Here is a 15,637-nt window from a genome sequence, read left to right as displayed (position 1 = left end):
AGAGTGGGGCTTGGCGTGGCAGCAGGTTGGGATAACGCCAGGTTTGGCGAGCCCCCAGGGAACTCACCTGCCGAGCCGGTGCAGGCCATGTGGGCAGGATCCTCCAGATGGCTGAGGGCATCCTGCACCATCCGCTTGGCCTCCTGCGCGGTGCCCTGCAGCAGGGCAAACTGCTCCTCAGCCACGTGCTGCTGCAGCGCCTGCTCCTTGCTCTCCTGCAGAACCACAGTGGGGGTCATGGACTGGAAATCCAGTTCGTGCTGGTTGGTAGTCACCCCCATGCCCTGCGCTGCCTCCAGCTCTGCTGGACCCCATAGCATGGCAGGGAGGGAGATGCTGGGATGCCCCTGGAGTACCTTGTCTCTCAGCTGGGCCTGCAATATCTCCAGCTCCATCCTGCTGCTCTCCTGCTCACGGCCAAGCCTGTCCCGCATCTGCTGCAGCTCAGCATGCAGGGCAGCCACCTCCTCCCCATGCCGCTCCGCTGCCCGGCTCAGGCTGTCCCTCTCCTGCTCCAGGCCAGCGATTCGGGTGCTCTGCTCTGCTCCCACCTGCGTTGGCACAAAGCAGTAGGGGCTGAGCCAAGGGTGAACCCTCCAGGCTGGGGACTTGGTCATGGTCCAGGCTTGGGTCACCCCAACTGTCCTTGCTTGGTGCATCGCAGCCCATGCAGGTTGCAGCTTTGTATCACCCACTCCCTGGCAGCACCCCTGCAGCACCGATGGCCTTGTCTGGGGCCAGCCAAGGCTCCCTGGAGAGCCCTTTCACTTTCGTCAGTGAAACCACTGCTATGATGACTGTCAGCATCCTGATGGAGGAGTGGATGAAAGGTGGTGGCTGCGAGCTCCAGCTCTGCCCCATCCCTGTCCCACTGCATTCTCCTGCCATCTTCTGCCTTCTGTAAGGAGCACGGAAGCCCCTGCTGCCCTCCAGAGCTTCATGAGCATGAAACACCCTCTGGCACAGCAGTGAGCCTGCCAGTTTTGCAGTGGGCAGAGCTGCCTCCCCTGATCCTGCTCTGGCAGGGGTCTGTTTAACAATCCCTGCTGCTGGAGGCCGTTGCATAGCATGCTCTTGCTTCCAGGAATCTTTAACTCCCTGCATTTCTCAGCCCCAAAGCATTAAACTCACCTAGGTGCGAGGAAGGAGAAGACAGGGAGTTGGTTATCTCCCTGCTGGGAGTAGGCCAACCGTGGGTAACACCTCTGGGATGGGGACACCTCACGCAAGCAGTGACAGCAGGCAGACCATGCAGGGCCACCCTTGGACTCTCACCTGTGTGCTGGACTCCAGTGTGCCCTGGAGGACCTGCAGCTCCTGTCTGCTGGCTGCCAGCTCCCTCTTCAGAGTGTCCAGCACTTCTGCCTGCTCCTGAGACTGCCAGCAAGAGGAGAGGCTGGCACCAGAGCCCCGATGGGGAGCTCCCCCAGCCATTCCTGGCATGTCCCCTGCTCAGTTCCCACTCACCTTCCTCTGAGCCTGCTCGCTCACCCGCTGGAAGGAGTCCTCCAGCTCCTTCTTCTCCCGCTCCACATCTCCCTGGGCCTGCCTGGCTGCTGTCACCTGCTTGGTCACCTCTGCGTTCTGGTGAGGGCAGAGGAGCTCAGCAACCCCTGGTGTCACGGGGCACGGCTGAGAAAAGGGGACACCAGGGTGCGTTTGGGTAACCCACCTTCCGCAGGAGGTCAGCATGGTTCTGCACCAGCTCGCTATACTTCTCCTTCAGCTTGCTGTAGCGCTGTTCATTGGCCTGTGCCCGCCCTGCCCCACACACAGGGACACGGGTGAGCACCAGGACTCCTGCCCTGTAGCTCACCTTGACCCCGAGCCGAGCACTGGCTCTCCCTCCTCACTTTCAATCTCCGTCAGGCTCCTCTGTGCCTTCTCCGTGTCCTCCCGCTGCTTCTTCAGCTCCTCCAGCTCCGTGCGCAGAAACTCACTCTCATCCTGCGCCTGCTGCTTCAGGTGCTGCTGCTCGGCCAGCTCAGCTTCCAGCTCGCTGGCGCGACCGCGCAGCTGCATCATGCCCCGTGCGCTCTGCAGAATGGCAGCCGGCAGCTCCCAGAGCCTTTCCATGGCTGCCAGTGCTGCCCCACGCCTGCCAGTACTGTCCGGCAGACACCCCATGGGTAGCACCCCACAGTGCCCCAAGTGCACTGGGGTGAAGCAAGGAGGATTCTGGGCAATGGGGGTGAGCCTGGCCCCTCCCAGCAGGGACACAGATCCTCTGGCACACCTAGGGACCCCCTGTAATGGCAGGGATGGCAGCACCAGGGACACAGAAACAGGGACAGGGCAGGACAGACAGTAGTGACAGGAGAAGAGGAATGGCTTTACCCTGCCAAAGGGGAGACTGAGATGAGCTCTTAGGCAGCTCTTCCCCATGAGGGTGCTGAGGTGCTGGCACAGGGTGCCCAGAGAAGCTGTGGCTGCCCCATCCCTGGCAGTGTTCAAGGCCAGGTTGGACACAGGGGCTTGGAGCAAGCTGCTCTAGTGGAAGGTGTCCCTGCCCGTGGCAGGGGTTAGAACTGGATGAGCTTTAAGGTCCCTTCCAACCTAAACCAGGCTCTGATTCTATGACAGTGTCACTCCTTGCCCATCCGGGGACACAGCCATTACCCCATCAGCCTCATTCCCAACATGAGCTGCTGGGTCTCATCTTGCCCCTGGACCTCCCACATGGATGCTCTCTGCATCACAGGATGGTTGTTACCCACCTCAGCCTTGAAGCTCTCCAGCTCCTCCTTCAGGGCTGCAATCTCCCCATAAAGCTGCTCGATTAAGCGGTCCCTGGGAAGGAGACACCAGGTACATGCTCCACCCACGCTGCCTGGGATGGAGGTGTCCCCTCGGCCACCATGGTGCCATGCTGGGAGCTCCTAATCCAATCCTGGCTGCCTCCATGGCGTAAGACCAACTGCTTACTTGTCATCCTTGTTCATCCCATTCTGGCTGTTGAAGTTGAAGGGGTCACTGCCCAAAGAGCTGCCGAAGATGTCGTCAAACTTACTGTCAAACAGGCTCTGAAGGGAGAGCAGCAGGGACCTGGAGTGAACCCAGCACTGCCCCGGAGCCCTCGTCCCCTCCATATCCCTGGCAGCACCACCAAGCCCAAGTGCCAGCAGGGCTGCTGCCTGCTGGTGCTGCTGTGACACTGGGGCTGGATCCTCCCCGCTGCTACCAGGGTACTGAACATGTTGAACATATTGAACATGAATCATCTCTGATCTGTCCCCACTCCTGGGGTGGGGATGGGCCCCATAAACCATGTCACTGTACGCCTCTTCCCCTCCCAGAAATGCTCAGTGCCAGGAGACAGCTCTTGGTGGAGAGGGGAGTGAGGACCTAATGCAAGCATGCAGCACAGAGGGGCAATGCTAGGAAGCCAAACATCTCCAGCCAGCCATCACTGTAGGGCACCAAACCACGAAGAGAAGCACTCCCAGATGACTAGAGCCTGGCTTAGACTGTGCAGCACCCACATGTGGCACCCAGTGCCAACAGGTCCCGCTGCAGCGATGCTCTGCAGTGCCCAAGGCCATCCCCACTGTCCCAGCTGTGACCATGGTGTGGTTTTGGAGAAACAACCCTGGTCTGGGAGCCAAAGGGCACCTGCCATCCCCTCTGCAGCCTGGGGTGCACGGGCAGTGCTGTGGCAGCTCACCTGTGAGGCTGTGTCCATCTCCACCAGGTCCGTGATGGGCTCACTGTCAGGTGAGGATGCCTCAGCGGGGATGACCACCACAGGGCTGATGTGCTCTGACAGTGCGGAGGCACGCAGGAAGTTGGGGGGGTTCTGGGGAGAAAGGGGAGTGTGGCTGCTGCGGAGAGCACTGGCACTGCCGCAGGGCTTCAGGCAAGGCTGGTTGAAATCCTGCCCCAGTGCTGAGCTGGCTGTGCCCTGACCCATGAGAACAGCGGCAGCACCTGCAGGGATGGAGCCAGGACGCACAGGACAGATCCCGGCAAGGGCTGAAGGCCACTGTGAGAGGGGCGTCCCAGCCCTCGGCTGGAGAGGCAGCTCCATCCCTCAGGATCCCACCCAGAGGGATGCAGGATGAGCCTCAGACCCCAGAAGCCACACATTGCCACTGGCCTCAGGAAACAAGGGAAGGCAGCAGCTGACACCCTTTGGGCACTGTCCCAGGGCCACCAGCCCCATTGCTGCTCCTGGCCATGGGGGCAGCAAGTGTGGGAAGTGCCGACCCTGAGGTCTCACCTCCGGCAGCTGTGGGATCTGAATGAGCCGCTTGAAGTACTGCAGGTTGCTGGAGCGGTAGAAAAGGTCCTTCAGCCTGCAAGGGGCAAGGAATGGTCAGGGATAGATCCTGCCCAACCCAGACACCCTACCCCAAATGTGGGCAGCTCCAGCGCCTCGCCTGGCTCCAGGAGGATGTTACTGGGCCGCCATGCTGTTCTGGAGTGTATGAGGTACTGTCACCAAACCCAGGACATGATGAGCAGAGAGAAGGACCTGAAACCGGAGCAACCTCATCTTGTGGAAGATATCCCTGCCCATGGCAGAGCGGCTGGACAGGATGATCTTCAAAGGTCCCTTCCAACCCTCACCACTCTCTGAGTCTATGAAACCATGAACCACAGCACAACGGCCGCACCGGGGCACACTGAGGTGCAGCCACCTCTCTGTGCTGTCCTCCCCACGGCCAAAGCTGGAAGGGACAGCTCAGAAACACCCCCGTTGTCGAGGAACAGCCCCAGCGGGTTGGGGGCTTCCTGCCTGGAGGCCACACCTGCACCTTCCCCTTCAGCTCTGGCAGCAGCACAGGGCCCTCCGTCAGCATCTCCAGTTCTGGGGTGATGAGCACTGCCCGGCCCTGCCGTCACGGCTGCCCTCCCTTCCAGCCACCCCCCATCCTGGTGGTTATCTGATGATACCCACAGCTGATACTGCCCCAAGTGCTGTGCCCAGGGTGTCAGAGCCCACAGACCATCCTGCCATCTGCTAATAGCCATGCCCAGTGGTTTTGCCATGGGCACTGGTTTGCAGTTTGTGACCTTGAATCGAGCATCACCCTGCAGCAGCTCATGGCCTCTCACAAACACAACACCCACCTCCACCAAACAGCAGCACCCACCCATCCCATGCTGCAACTGGGTGACCGCAACTTGGTTCCAGCTCTCCTCCCACAACCTTTAGCTGCAGCTTTAAAAATCTCTCTTATTGGCACCTTAATCTGGGACAGACGCAGGTGCCAAAAGCTTTTCCTTTTCTATGTCCCCGCAGGGATAGCTTTTCCCATGCAAAAACCACCTCTGCTCCACTCCACCCCATGGCATGCAGGCTCTTGGCAAGACTCTTCATGGACCGCTCCTCAGCTGTGCAACACCCCAAGGTTTCATCCTTTAGCCGCCCCTTTTAATAAATTCCCTTGTGTTTGGGAAACTGTCAATTTTCCTTAAAATTCAACAGAACTGGGGGGAAAATCTCTTTTCCCTGTCCCATCCCTCAGTGTCATGACCAGGGCTTATGCAAACCCTTGCCCGGCAGCAGCATCTCAAACTGCCTTCATGTGCTGCTTGTGTTCTCCCACCCCATTGCTCCTACCAAAACATCCCTCTCATAATGGAGCCACAAGCAAAAACCACTTTTCCATGCAGAAAGCTCCAGAGAAAGCCAACAGGTTGAAGCAGGCTGGATTTCATAGCCTCAAGCAAGACTGACTCCTGCGCCTCCTCCACCTCCATCACTCAGCTCCCGAGGCCCAGTGCAGGGGCTCTGGCATTCCTTCCCCATCCTCCTTCTGCCCCACGAACATCCCTGGAGCATGGCTAGCAGCAGGGACAGCCGGTGCCCCACATCTGTCCCACATCTGGGCACTTACTTTCTGAACTGCTCTAGGAACCGATCCCGGTGGCCCTGCAGTGTATCTGCTGGCAGACCTGGAAGAAGTAGCAAGCAGAAACATCGGTGGGTGTCTCCACGCTGGGAAGGAGTGCAGATCAGAGGAAAGCCCATTGGCACAGCCATGTGGGGATAGGTCTTTCCCAGTGACGACCACCCTCCTCCCGGGTCTGAATACTCTGTCACTGTGTCCTGCTGCAGAAGGGGATCATGTACCCCATCAGACACCCCAGGCAGGGAAAGGTAGCAAGCTGGCATTCAGGCAGCTACCATCACAGTTCAAGGTCCCAAGGGATGTGGGTTTTGCAGCCAGTGCCTGCCCAAAGCCAGGGCAGCTCCTGGTGGACACTGTCCATGCAGCTGAGGGGTGCTCAGCAGGGGAGACTTCTGGGACACCTCCATCCCCCAGCACTTGCCCCTCCTGTTCCCTTGCCCATGTGACTCCCTTCACCCCCCAGAAGGCCTGGGATTGAGCAGGGTGGTGACCCCTGGTGTTCCACTCTGTGTCCTCCCCTGCCCGAGGCACTGGGGACACTCACAGGAATGGAGCTTGAAGAGCAGCTTGACGGTGTAGTCATAGAGGTGGCTGCAGTCCAGGATGACCTGGATGAGCGGGGCCAGGCGGCACTGCCCCGCGGCCGTCACCGACACCGAGCGCGACATGTCCAGGGAACTGAACACTGCAGGGAAGGAGCACGGGATTAGGCCCTGACAGCACCCACAGCACGGGCTGGTGTCATGCTTTGCCAGCCATGTCCACTAATATCACCTGGAGAAAGAGACCCGCTGGCCCTTGCAGACCCAGCCTGCTGCCCACAGCTGTTTGCACGCTTGGTGGGAGGAGAAATTCCCACCCAGGACTCCAACACTGGGAACACTTCAGCCTGGAACTGTGGGCTGGAGGTGCCCAGTCCTGAGCCCCAGACAGCTCCTTGGGCAGAAGTCCTGACCCCCGAGGGCACGCAGCCCCTGTGCTCTGCCAGTCACTGCTGTGCCACTGCATTCTGCCATGTGTGCCGGCAGGGAGATGCTCCAAAACCAGTCGAGCGCAGCTGGTAACACCTCATGTCCTCAATCCTCTGTCCACATCACATCAAAATGCACGTTGTGCTGGGGCTGCAGGATCATAGACTCACAGACTGGTTTGTATTGGAAGGGACCTTGAAAGCTCATCCAGTTCCAACCCCTGCCACGGGCAGGGACACCTTCCACTGGAGCACCTTGCTCCAAGCCCCTGTGTCCAACCTGGCCTTGAACGCTGCCAGGGATGGGGCAGCCACAGCTTCTCTGGGCACCCTGTGCCAGCGCCTCAGCACCCTCACAGGGAAGAGCTTCTGCCTAAGAGCTCATCTCAGTCTCCCCTCTGGCAGGTTAAAGCCATTCCCCTTGGCCTGTCCCTGCAGGCCCTTGTCCAAGCCCCTTTCCAGCTTTCTTGTTTGCCACCTTTAGATATTGGAAGAGTGCTATAGAAGGATGTGCCCCAGGGAACAGAAGTATTTCTGCCAGGGCTGGGGGCACGGGATGCTTGATGTATCCAGTGACCATCTTGATGGTCCAGCCTTATGGGCCTCCCATGAGTTGTGGGATGCTAGCAGGGTGGCTGGAGAGGATGGCAGCTTCTTCTCCCTCTACCCAGCAATTCCCCTCCAATGGGTGGAAAAGTGAGAGATCCCGGGAACACTCTGGGGACAGATGAGCCCCCCTGGAATCAGAACCCTCCCCCTGTACAGCCAAGAGGTGAAGGTGCTGCTCCAGTCCTACTGAAACACAGCTCTGTCCTACCAGCACCCCCAGCCTGGGGCATGCAGCAGTCAAAGGCTTGCCCCAGAATCACTTTAATTTACCCCAAGCTTGACCCTGCTCAAGCACGCAGAGGTGTGTGACAGCCCAACGCTTGAGCCTGGGTGGTTTTACCCCTTGTTTGCTCACACAGAAGAAGGCAAGATGCCTCCGTGCCCACCCCAGGACCCCATGGCACTGCTGGAGACAGCAAGGCACGCAGGGACGTCAACTGAAATCCGTGTGAAGTGCCCAGAGCAGAAACAAGCTCCTCTCCCCAGAGCCTTGCCCCAAAGCAGCTCAGTCCCAGGGCAGTGCGAGAGCTCACCCGTCTGGAAGAGGTTCAGCTCACACTCCAGGTAGTCAAACATCTCCACTGTCAGCTGAAAACTAGGAAGAAAGGGATAAGGATGTTTGGAGAGTGTTCCCACGGCCACCCGTGGCCCTCAGCGTGTGAAGGTTGACACCCCACAGGAACAAGCGGATGTGCTGGCATGGAAGCACCAGCCTTGAGCGGGGCTCCATGCACCTGGGGCAGGGCTGGGGGGAAGGTGCCAGGCCCTGCTCCTGGCTCAGTGCTGCTGGTGAGGTTGGGCAGTGCCATGGCCCTGCCTGCACCCACCCCCCCCACCTCCCACCCTGCCCTTGCCCCACACTCACAAGTTATTGACGTCGTTCTCCCCTGCCTCGTCGAGCTGCCGGTCGGACATCTGGAGATTGCCGGGGAAGCGGGGATTCTGCAGGAGAAACAGGAGCTGGGAACAGGTTTTGGAGGATCACACAGCTCTGAGAACACCAGTGTTGCTGATCCAGCCAGTGGCCTCAGTGAAGGAGATGTGGACAGCTCTTTGGATGCCCAGTGGGAGTGATGCAGGGGGGAAAGGGGCTGACACAAGGTCTGCAGAGCCTTGGGTGACTGCATCATCCCCAGCACCATCCATGGTGCCCATACTCTGCCCAGCAAGAAAATCCAATTCTCCCTGGGTTTAGAAACCTGTGGAGCAGGGAGGAGATGATGTAGTAGATGTAGATGTAGTGTAGTGATAGGACAAGGGGGAACAGCTTTAAACTAACAGAGGGGAGATTTAGATGAGATATGATGAAAGGTACAGGTATACAGTGATTGTGATCCACTAGCATCACATAACATACAACACTGATGGTTGATAATCTTTTTTAATAAATGTTGCAATACTGGGTCAAACATTTGGCTTTAATTTAAACTTCAGGTCATAGAGTTATTTACTTATGAATGCATAGTCTAGATTCAGGACTTGTTGGCTTGCTCAAGGCAAACCAAAGATGTTGATATGGGCAGGTGGTTTGTAATGTCATTTACTCTTGTACAAGAGATCTGCGTAAACATAATCCAAGAGTGCAACACAGGCTGGGATCTGCCTGGCTGTGGGACAGCTCTGTGGAAAGGGACCTGGGGGTGCTGGAGGACACAAGCTCAACAGGAGCACAAGTACACAGTTGTGGCAAAACAAGCCAACAGAATGCTGGGGAACATCAACAAGGGCATCACCAGCAGAGATAGACATGTCATTGTCCCACTCAGTGCTTGTCAGGCCACACCTGGAATACAGTGTTCAGTTTTGGTCCCAGCTATACAAAAACAACGTGGACTGGCTGGACAGGGCCCAGGGAAGAGCCACAAGGATGATAAAAGGACTGGGAAGCCTGCCACATGAGGAAAGCCTGAGAGAACTGGGCTTGTTCAGCCTAGAGAAAAGACGGCTTACGAGAGACCTCATTACCATGTTCCAGTATTTAAAAGGTGGTTAAAAGAAGATGCAGACTCTCTTTACAAGGATTCACATGTTAAAAATGAGGGACAATGGGCACAAGTTACTGCCAGGGATATTGTGACTGGATATAAGGGCAAAATTTTTCACAATGAGAACAATCAGCCACTGGAATAATCTCCCCAGGGAAGCAGTGGATTCCTCCCAGAGGCCTGGAGCCCTGAGACTGCTTGGGCAGAGGGGCTTGTTCTCTGCTACCTTGTCCTGATCTCCTGATAAACCTAAGGTGAGATTTATGGTCTGAGATGAACTGGATGTGCACGAAGAAACCTCAGATCTGTGACGCTGTTGGAAGTTCTGCCGAGAACTCAGGCTGTGCACACTCAGCAGTGCTTAGGTCAAGTTAATCATTACTTCCTCATCATTCTTAAAACTCCAAGCTGACTTGTTGCTTCCACTCTACTTTTCCTGCCCGTATAAAATACTTGTTTCAGAAAGCACCAGAGCACCTTACACTCACACCCTGGTCCCAAGCAAAGGCAGGTTTCTAAACACAGCTACTTCATTTGCAGATCATGGTGAATACGCACCCCATGCGTACACACCAGTTGGAGCAGGTGCTGGTGATCATCCTTCTCTGTGCACCAACATGGACCTCCCCTGGCCCAAATCCCCAGCTTCCCTCCCCGCATCTGTGGTGATGCAGAAAAGCCAGGCTATGCTGCAAGGTTTTCCATGGAGTTTACGCCTTGGTGCTGGCCCTGCCCTGCCAGGCGCCCTTGAGCCCCTGCAGATAGTGCCAAAGCAGTGCTGGTGACAGGCAGAAGCTGTTCCCGCAGCATGGCATGGTACAGCCTCCCCTAAGCCCTCTCCACTCCAGAACCCCATGGCCTCTTCCACCTCTGCCCATCTAGGATACCTGGAAGGGGTCATGCACCCCAAACCTGGGGGAGGTCTCTTACTGCTTCTTGTAGCTCACCAATTCCCAGCCCAGTCTAGATGCGTTCCAAGGAGCCCTGGTCCACCAGGAAGCTTGCCATCCCAAAGTGCTGGCTCTTGGGCCAATTTTAATCCAGGCTAAGGATGGACACTGGCAGTCTGGGGCACGTTTCATGAAGGCAGAAGGATGGCCACGACAGAGAGGACCCATGGGGGAGACAGCACTAGCACAGCTCTGCAAGCCCCTGTCCTGCCCCAGAGCATTGCTGTCACTTTCGCCCCAGCACTCCAGTGCCCAGCCCTTGCTGTGGTCTTGGGTACAGGGATGGGATGCTCACCTTGGTGTGAAACTCCATCTTGGTTCTCAGCAGTTTGAGGTAGATGCTGCAGAGCTGCCCATAGCCCTCACTGAGGTGGCCCTGAGGACACCAAAAAGCTGTTGAGATGCAAGCCAGGCTGTGAAAAAACATTCTCCCCTTGCAGCATGAGTGACCTCTGCCTTATCTCCCTCAAAAACCCAGCCGAAGCCCATCCTCACTGGCATCTTGGCATGTGGGCTGCTGGCTGGCTTGCAGCAAACGTGTTGAAGGGATCTGGTCAGGACCTTCTTATCCCTTTATCTGCAGACTTCAGTGCTGCTTTTGATGGTCAAAGCAAGAGTTTTACTGGGGTTTGCCATAAAATAGGAAGAAGGCATTTGATTTTGGTGGAAGGGGATACTGAACGTAGCCGGCAAACCCACCCCACAGTAGCCATGGGTCAGCCACAGCTCAGCATCTGCTCTGCCCTTAAAGCCTGGCTCCTCCTGGGATACAGCACCCTCCACCCCACCATCCCCCAGCCTGGCTGGGTGCCACATACTGCAGAGGGTCCCCCAGAGTGTCCTCACTCATTGTGGCTGGTGGGATTGGCCACTTACCCACATCCTGCTCATGTCACTCAGCTCATTCTTGTATCTCAGAGAGTCTTTCAGGACCTGGAGGAATGATAGTGACAATAAGCACACAACACAGGCAGAGCACTGGGACAGGGTGTGTGAGACGTGGAGCCAGCAGCTGGGGTCAGGAACGGGAGATCTTGATTCGTTCCCAACCCTGCAGCCTGCCCATGGTGTCACTGCCACAAGCAGGAGGGTGCCTCAGCTTCCCCATCTGCACACGGGCAGGAGGATCCCTGCTGATGGCTCCTGCCCTGATGTCAATGCCCTGCACCAAGCAGTTTGCTCTGGCACTGGAGGGCACTGGTTGGCACCGGGGTTTGTAGCACAGGGGGTTATGGACAGAGTGAGTGGGGAGGGTCCCTGTACCAGTCCCCACCCAGGACTGACCCCCAGGAGGGCACCAACCCCCCAGCATATCCCACCACCCCATACAGCCCTGCCAGGGAGAGGATTTTGGCAGCTGCCGAGCCAAGCACTCACGTTCGAGTGGCCATCCCGGAGGAGCTTGTGGAAGACGTGGCAGAACTTCCAGCAGAGCACGGCATTCCCCGACAGCGGCAGCCGGTTCACCACCGACCAGAAGGTCTGTGCTCCCTTCTCGTGGTGCGTGCCCAAGATGCATGGTGGTGGCTGGTCAAGGAAAAACCCTTCTCCCCTTCAGTGGTGATGAAGAGTTGCCACTCCGAACCCAGCTGTACCCAGAGAGCTGAGGGGAGCCAGGCCACCACGGGGAGCTCATAAACTGCCAAGCCCAGGCACACGCTGTCCCCAAGGGCAGCACTTGCTGTCCCCTCTCCTCCAGTCCTACACCACTGCTCCAGGAGTGCCATGGCATACTCGGGACTGGGGCTCTACCTCTGCAAAGCTTTCTCAACGGCCCTGCTGCGATGCTGGGAATCTGCTTTTTGAGGCAGCATGCTCACAAGCACCACTGGGAATTAAGCATCATCTTCCCATGCAGGCAACCTGCTGTGGGCATCCACCACTCCTCCCCTCCCATGGGATGTGAGCAGCACTGGAAGCACAAGGCTGGGCACCCACCAACAAACAAAGGCTGCAGCAGCAGGAGCAGGGACCCGCTGCCATATTCAAAAAACCCCAACCATCATCAAGAGCCCATTAGGGTCCTACCCTGGCACCCTCAGCACCCCAACACCTCCCCCATGCGCCACCTTGCTGCTGCCTCTTTTCTGGGCAGCCCCGGCCGCTCTCCCACGCTTGCTTGTCTGACAGCCAACTTTGGGAAGGATATTTCTGGCATGTTTCTCCTTGACAGCCACTTCCTGCGCATTAATGGCCTTATTGATGCTGACAGTCTGCAGAAGAGAAGTGGTGGAGGAGGGGGAGGTGATAAGAGTTCAGGCACCCCCTGGTCCCCCCTCACCCCAGCTCTGCCAGCACCTGCTGGTGGCTGGGTCCCATCCAGGTCCCCAGCCCCTGCTCGTGCCAGCTGGATCCTGCCCCTTGCCGGATGCCTTTCTGGGATGTGCTTGGCATCCGCCAGGTTCAGCTGCTGCCAGGACTCATTTACTCAGCATAATAATGATGCAATTCAAGCAGGGACCACAAAGAACCCTCTCCTGCCCTTGGGCTGGTGGATGGACACAAGGAAGGCAAATCCCTCCCCTGCCTCTGGATCACAGACAGTAGCCAGTGGTTCCTACTCTGCTTTCAGGGGGAGCTGAGTGGAGAGGGAGTTTGAGGGAATCCAGCAGTGGGAAGGCGAGGCCACGACACGCTGCAGAGTGGAGCCGGACTGGAGCCCCAGCTGCAGAGTGAGCGGTGCAGGAGATGGACCTTCCCATCCCACTGCCAACAGGTACATCCAGACATGGCACAACCGGTGCCCACCGCCCAGACTGATCCTACCAGGAGCCAGCACAACCCTCCTGCAGGACAGGCAGCCTCCCCCCCAGCACAACCCTGCCCAAGAGCTGCTCTTTTGCTCCCTTGCCAAGAGAGGCAAAAAACTTGCAACACAGTGTAGGTCAGGGTTTGCCGTGAAAGGTTGGACCAGATGATCCTTGAGGTCCCTTCCAATCTGCTATTCTAGGACTCCACGAGATGTTGGGGATTGCGTGAAGCCCACACTGTGGAGCCAGGGCAGAGCCAGCACGCCGTTTAGGTTCCGGAGAGGCAGCGGCAGCACTGGAAGCATTTGCCGGGCAGGATTTTTAACCATACCCCACTGCTGCCCTCGGGGAGCTGTGCTGGCAGTGGGGGGATGCTGCCGGTCACCCTAAGCGAGTGCAGCGATGCCAGTGTGGGGCCACCCACTCTCCACACTCCTCCGTCACCGGCAGCACCAAGCACTTGCCCAGCACCTGTTCTGTGAGGATCCATCCACTGCTGAGGGGAGAAACCATCTGGCTCAGCACTGCCAGAAGTAGCCAGTTACTGATATAAACCAACTAAAGCAGTGGGATTATCCCAGTGCCTCTCCCACTTCACTCATTCTTGCATCCCAACTTGCTGTCCCTTCCGAGGGAGCCCTGCTCTGGTTTCATCCCAACTGACCCTGGTGACTGTGTCAAGTGGATCTGGGGGGGCACATGGGCACCAGCCACAGGCACCCCACGTACAGCGAGGCATGGTCCAAAACACTAGCGTTGAGCCAAGCCCTCCAGCCCAACCAAACCCCCCTGGAAGTCTCTGCCACTGAAGCATCCACCAGACAGAGCAGGAACAATGGGCTGAAGGCTTGAGAGAGCTTCTGATCTCACTTGCAGCTGCCAACTGCACCCCCTTCCAAGGCTGAGCACCCCCTTAACTGAAACGAGGTGCCTGGGTCCTGACATCCCAGTATGAACCAGTCCTGCTGTGGGGACACTGGTGCTTGCTCCAGCTGCACTGGCTGCTCTCAGGGCTGGTCCCCACAGGCCTGTGGTGTTTGCTGCCCCATGCCTAAGGCACTGGCCTCTGCGTCCCTGGGAAAGCTGGAAATGCTCCCAGTTTAAATGCCCTTTCCTGCAGACTTTTATTAGGAAAGCAAGGACATCTTTATCCAGCCAGAGGGCCGAAGTGATGCCCTCAGAGCGGGGAGACACGGCAGGAGGGTGATGGAGACTGGCAGCCCCTGGCTCTGGACAGAGGCCTCCAGGACCCTCCATCCCCAACCCCCTGCTGCATTTGAAAGGTCAAAAAGGAGAAAAGTTCGGGGCTGCCTTGAAAGAGCTGGGCTGGTTCAGCCTGGAGAAGAGAAGGCTCCTTAAGGGGAGACCTTAGAGCAGCTCCAGTGCCTAAAGGGGCTGCAGGAAAGCTGGAGAGGGGCTTTGGGTAACGGCCTGTAGGGACAGGCCAAGGGGAATGGCTTTAACCTGCCAGAGGGGAGACTGAGATGAGCTCTCGGGCAGAAGCTCTTCCCTGTGAGGGTGCTGAGGCGCTGGCACAGGGTGCCCAGAGAAGCTGTGGCTGCCCCATCCCTGGCAGTGTTCAAGGCCAGGTTGGACACAGGGGCTTCAACAAGTGGAAGGGGTCCCTGCCGGTGGCAGGGGTTGGAGCTGGATGAGCTTTAAGGTCCCTTCAACCCAAACCCTTCCCCGACTCCCTGGTAAGTTTCACAAACAAGCTAGCTGACACAACAGAGTAAGAAAAAGAAAGGCTTCTAGCTCTAGTACGTAAGATTCTACGATTCTATGACAGAAAGCTCAGACCTCTTTACCACGGAGAGGGTCTCTGAGGCCAACCCACAGGTGCTGCTTCCCAACACCATCCCGCACCTACAGCTGATGGCTATTTTAATTTAATTACTAGCTCCCACAGCACAAGGGCTGTTTCTAACCTGCCAGGCCACAAGCATGTCCTTGGCTTTGCTGCTGGCCCAGCTCCGCTGTCTTGCTCATGGAGGGATGCCAGCTCCCGGTCCCCACACAGGCACCCAATGGGCTCATCACCGCTTCCCAGCACTGGGAGCATGGCAGGGGGTCACGGGGGTGTGGGGCAGCTGGGCCCTTCCGCCAGCCCCACACCCTCCCCACTGCTGCCGGGAAAGGAAACCCTGGCGTTTCCTCTTGTGCAATGCAGCTGAGGCAGCAGGGCCGGGAGGGAAGCGAGAGGAGAGGCCAGTGGGTCCGTTACTGCAGCAAGCACCAGGAACGCTGCACGCACTTGTGCCACTGCAAGCGTCGCTAGCGTTGAGAACACCTCTGGAGCGGGGCAAGGAAAGGCTCAGGCCATCTGGGGAAGGGGCAGCCAGGCAACAGACTGGGACTATCCTGCCCTGGAGCAGCAGGACCTGCCCGAGCACCTCTTCTTCCCTCTGAAGAACCCCCAGAAGCCCATGGCTTGAAGCACCATCACAGCCCTTCACTGGGGGAACTGAGCACCCTTCCCACAGGTCTCCAGGACTCCCACTGGCAATGAGCATTG

The 15,637-nt window shown here is 57.8% G+C and overlaps 1 protein-coding gene across 4 annotated transcripts in view; it reads right to left on the bottom strand.

Moving 5' to 3' along the window:
- The window catches only part of HIP1 (huntingtin interacting protein 1), a 41,112-nt gene that overhangs the window by 3,791 nt on the left and 21,684 nt on the right, over positions 1 to 15,637 (bottom strand). For all 4 annotated transcript variants that reach the window (XM_062629725.1, XM_062629726.1, XM_062629727.1 and 1 more), the window contains exons 2-19: positions 12,522 to 12,585; positions 11,750 to 11,892; positions 11,249 to 11,305; positions 10,668 to 10,748; positions 8,303 to 8,379; positions 7,971 to 8,032; positions 6,403 to 6,543; positions 5,844 to 5,901; positions 4,220 to 4,295; positions 3,665 to 3,796; positions 2,926 to 3,023; positions 2,718 to 2,790; positions 1,854 to 2,037; positions 1,673 to 1,761; positions 1,468 to 1,584; positions 1,276 to 1,377; positions 357 to 551; positions 68 to 215 (exon numbers count right to left, since the gene is read on the bottom strand). In XM_062629725.1, the coding sequence (XP_062485709.1) occupies positions 68 to 215; positions 357 to 551; positions 1,276 to 1,377; positions 1,468 to 1,584; positions 1,673 to 1,761; positions 1,854 to 2,037; positions 2,718 to 2,790; positions 2,926 to 3,023; positions 3,665 to 3,796; positions 4,220 to 4,295; positions 5,844 to 5,901; positions 6,403 to 6,543; positions 7,971 to 8,032; positions 8,303 to 8,379; positions 10,668 to 10,748; positions 11,249 to 11,305; positions 11,750 to 11,892; positions 12,522 to 12,585 (1,897 nt within the window). The remainder of the gene's footprint in view (positions 1 to 67; positions 216 to 356; positions 552 to 1,275; positions 1,378 to 1,467; positions 1,585 to 1,672; positions 1,762 to 1,853; positions 2,038 to 2,717; positions 2,791 to 2,925; positions 3,024 to 3,664; positions 3,797 to 4,219; positions 4,296 to 5,843; positions 5,902 to 6,402; positions 6,544 to 7,970; positions 8,033 to 8,302; positions 8,380 to 10,667; positions 10,749 to 11,248; positions 11,306 to 11,749; positions 11,893 to 12,521; positions 12,586 to 15,637) is intronic.

The sequence above is a fragment of the Pezoporus occidentalis genome, unplaced genomic scaffold (genome assembly GCF_034315485.1).
Source record: "Pezoporus occidentalis ecotype Australia unplaced genomic scaffold, CSIRO_AGI_Poc_V1 ctg340, whole genome shotgun sequence".
Lineage (NCBI taxonomy): Eukaryota > Metazoa > Chordata > Aves > Psittaciformes > Psittacidae > Pezoporus > Pezoporus occidentalis.
The sequence above is the reverse complement of the archived record's forward strand: the minus strand, read 5'-3'. Positions and strand labels throughout refer to the sequence as shown.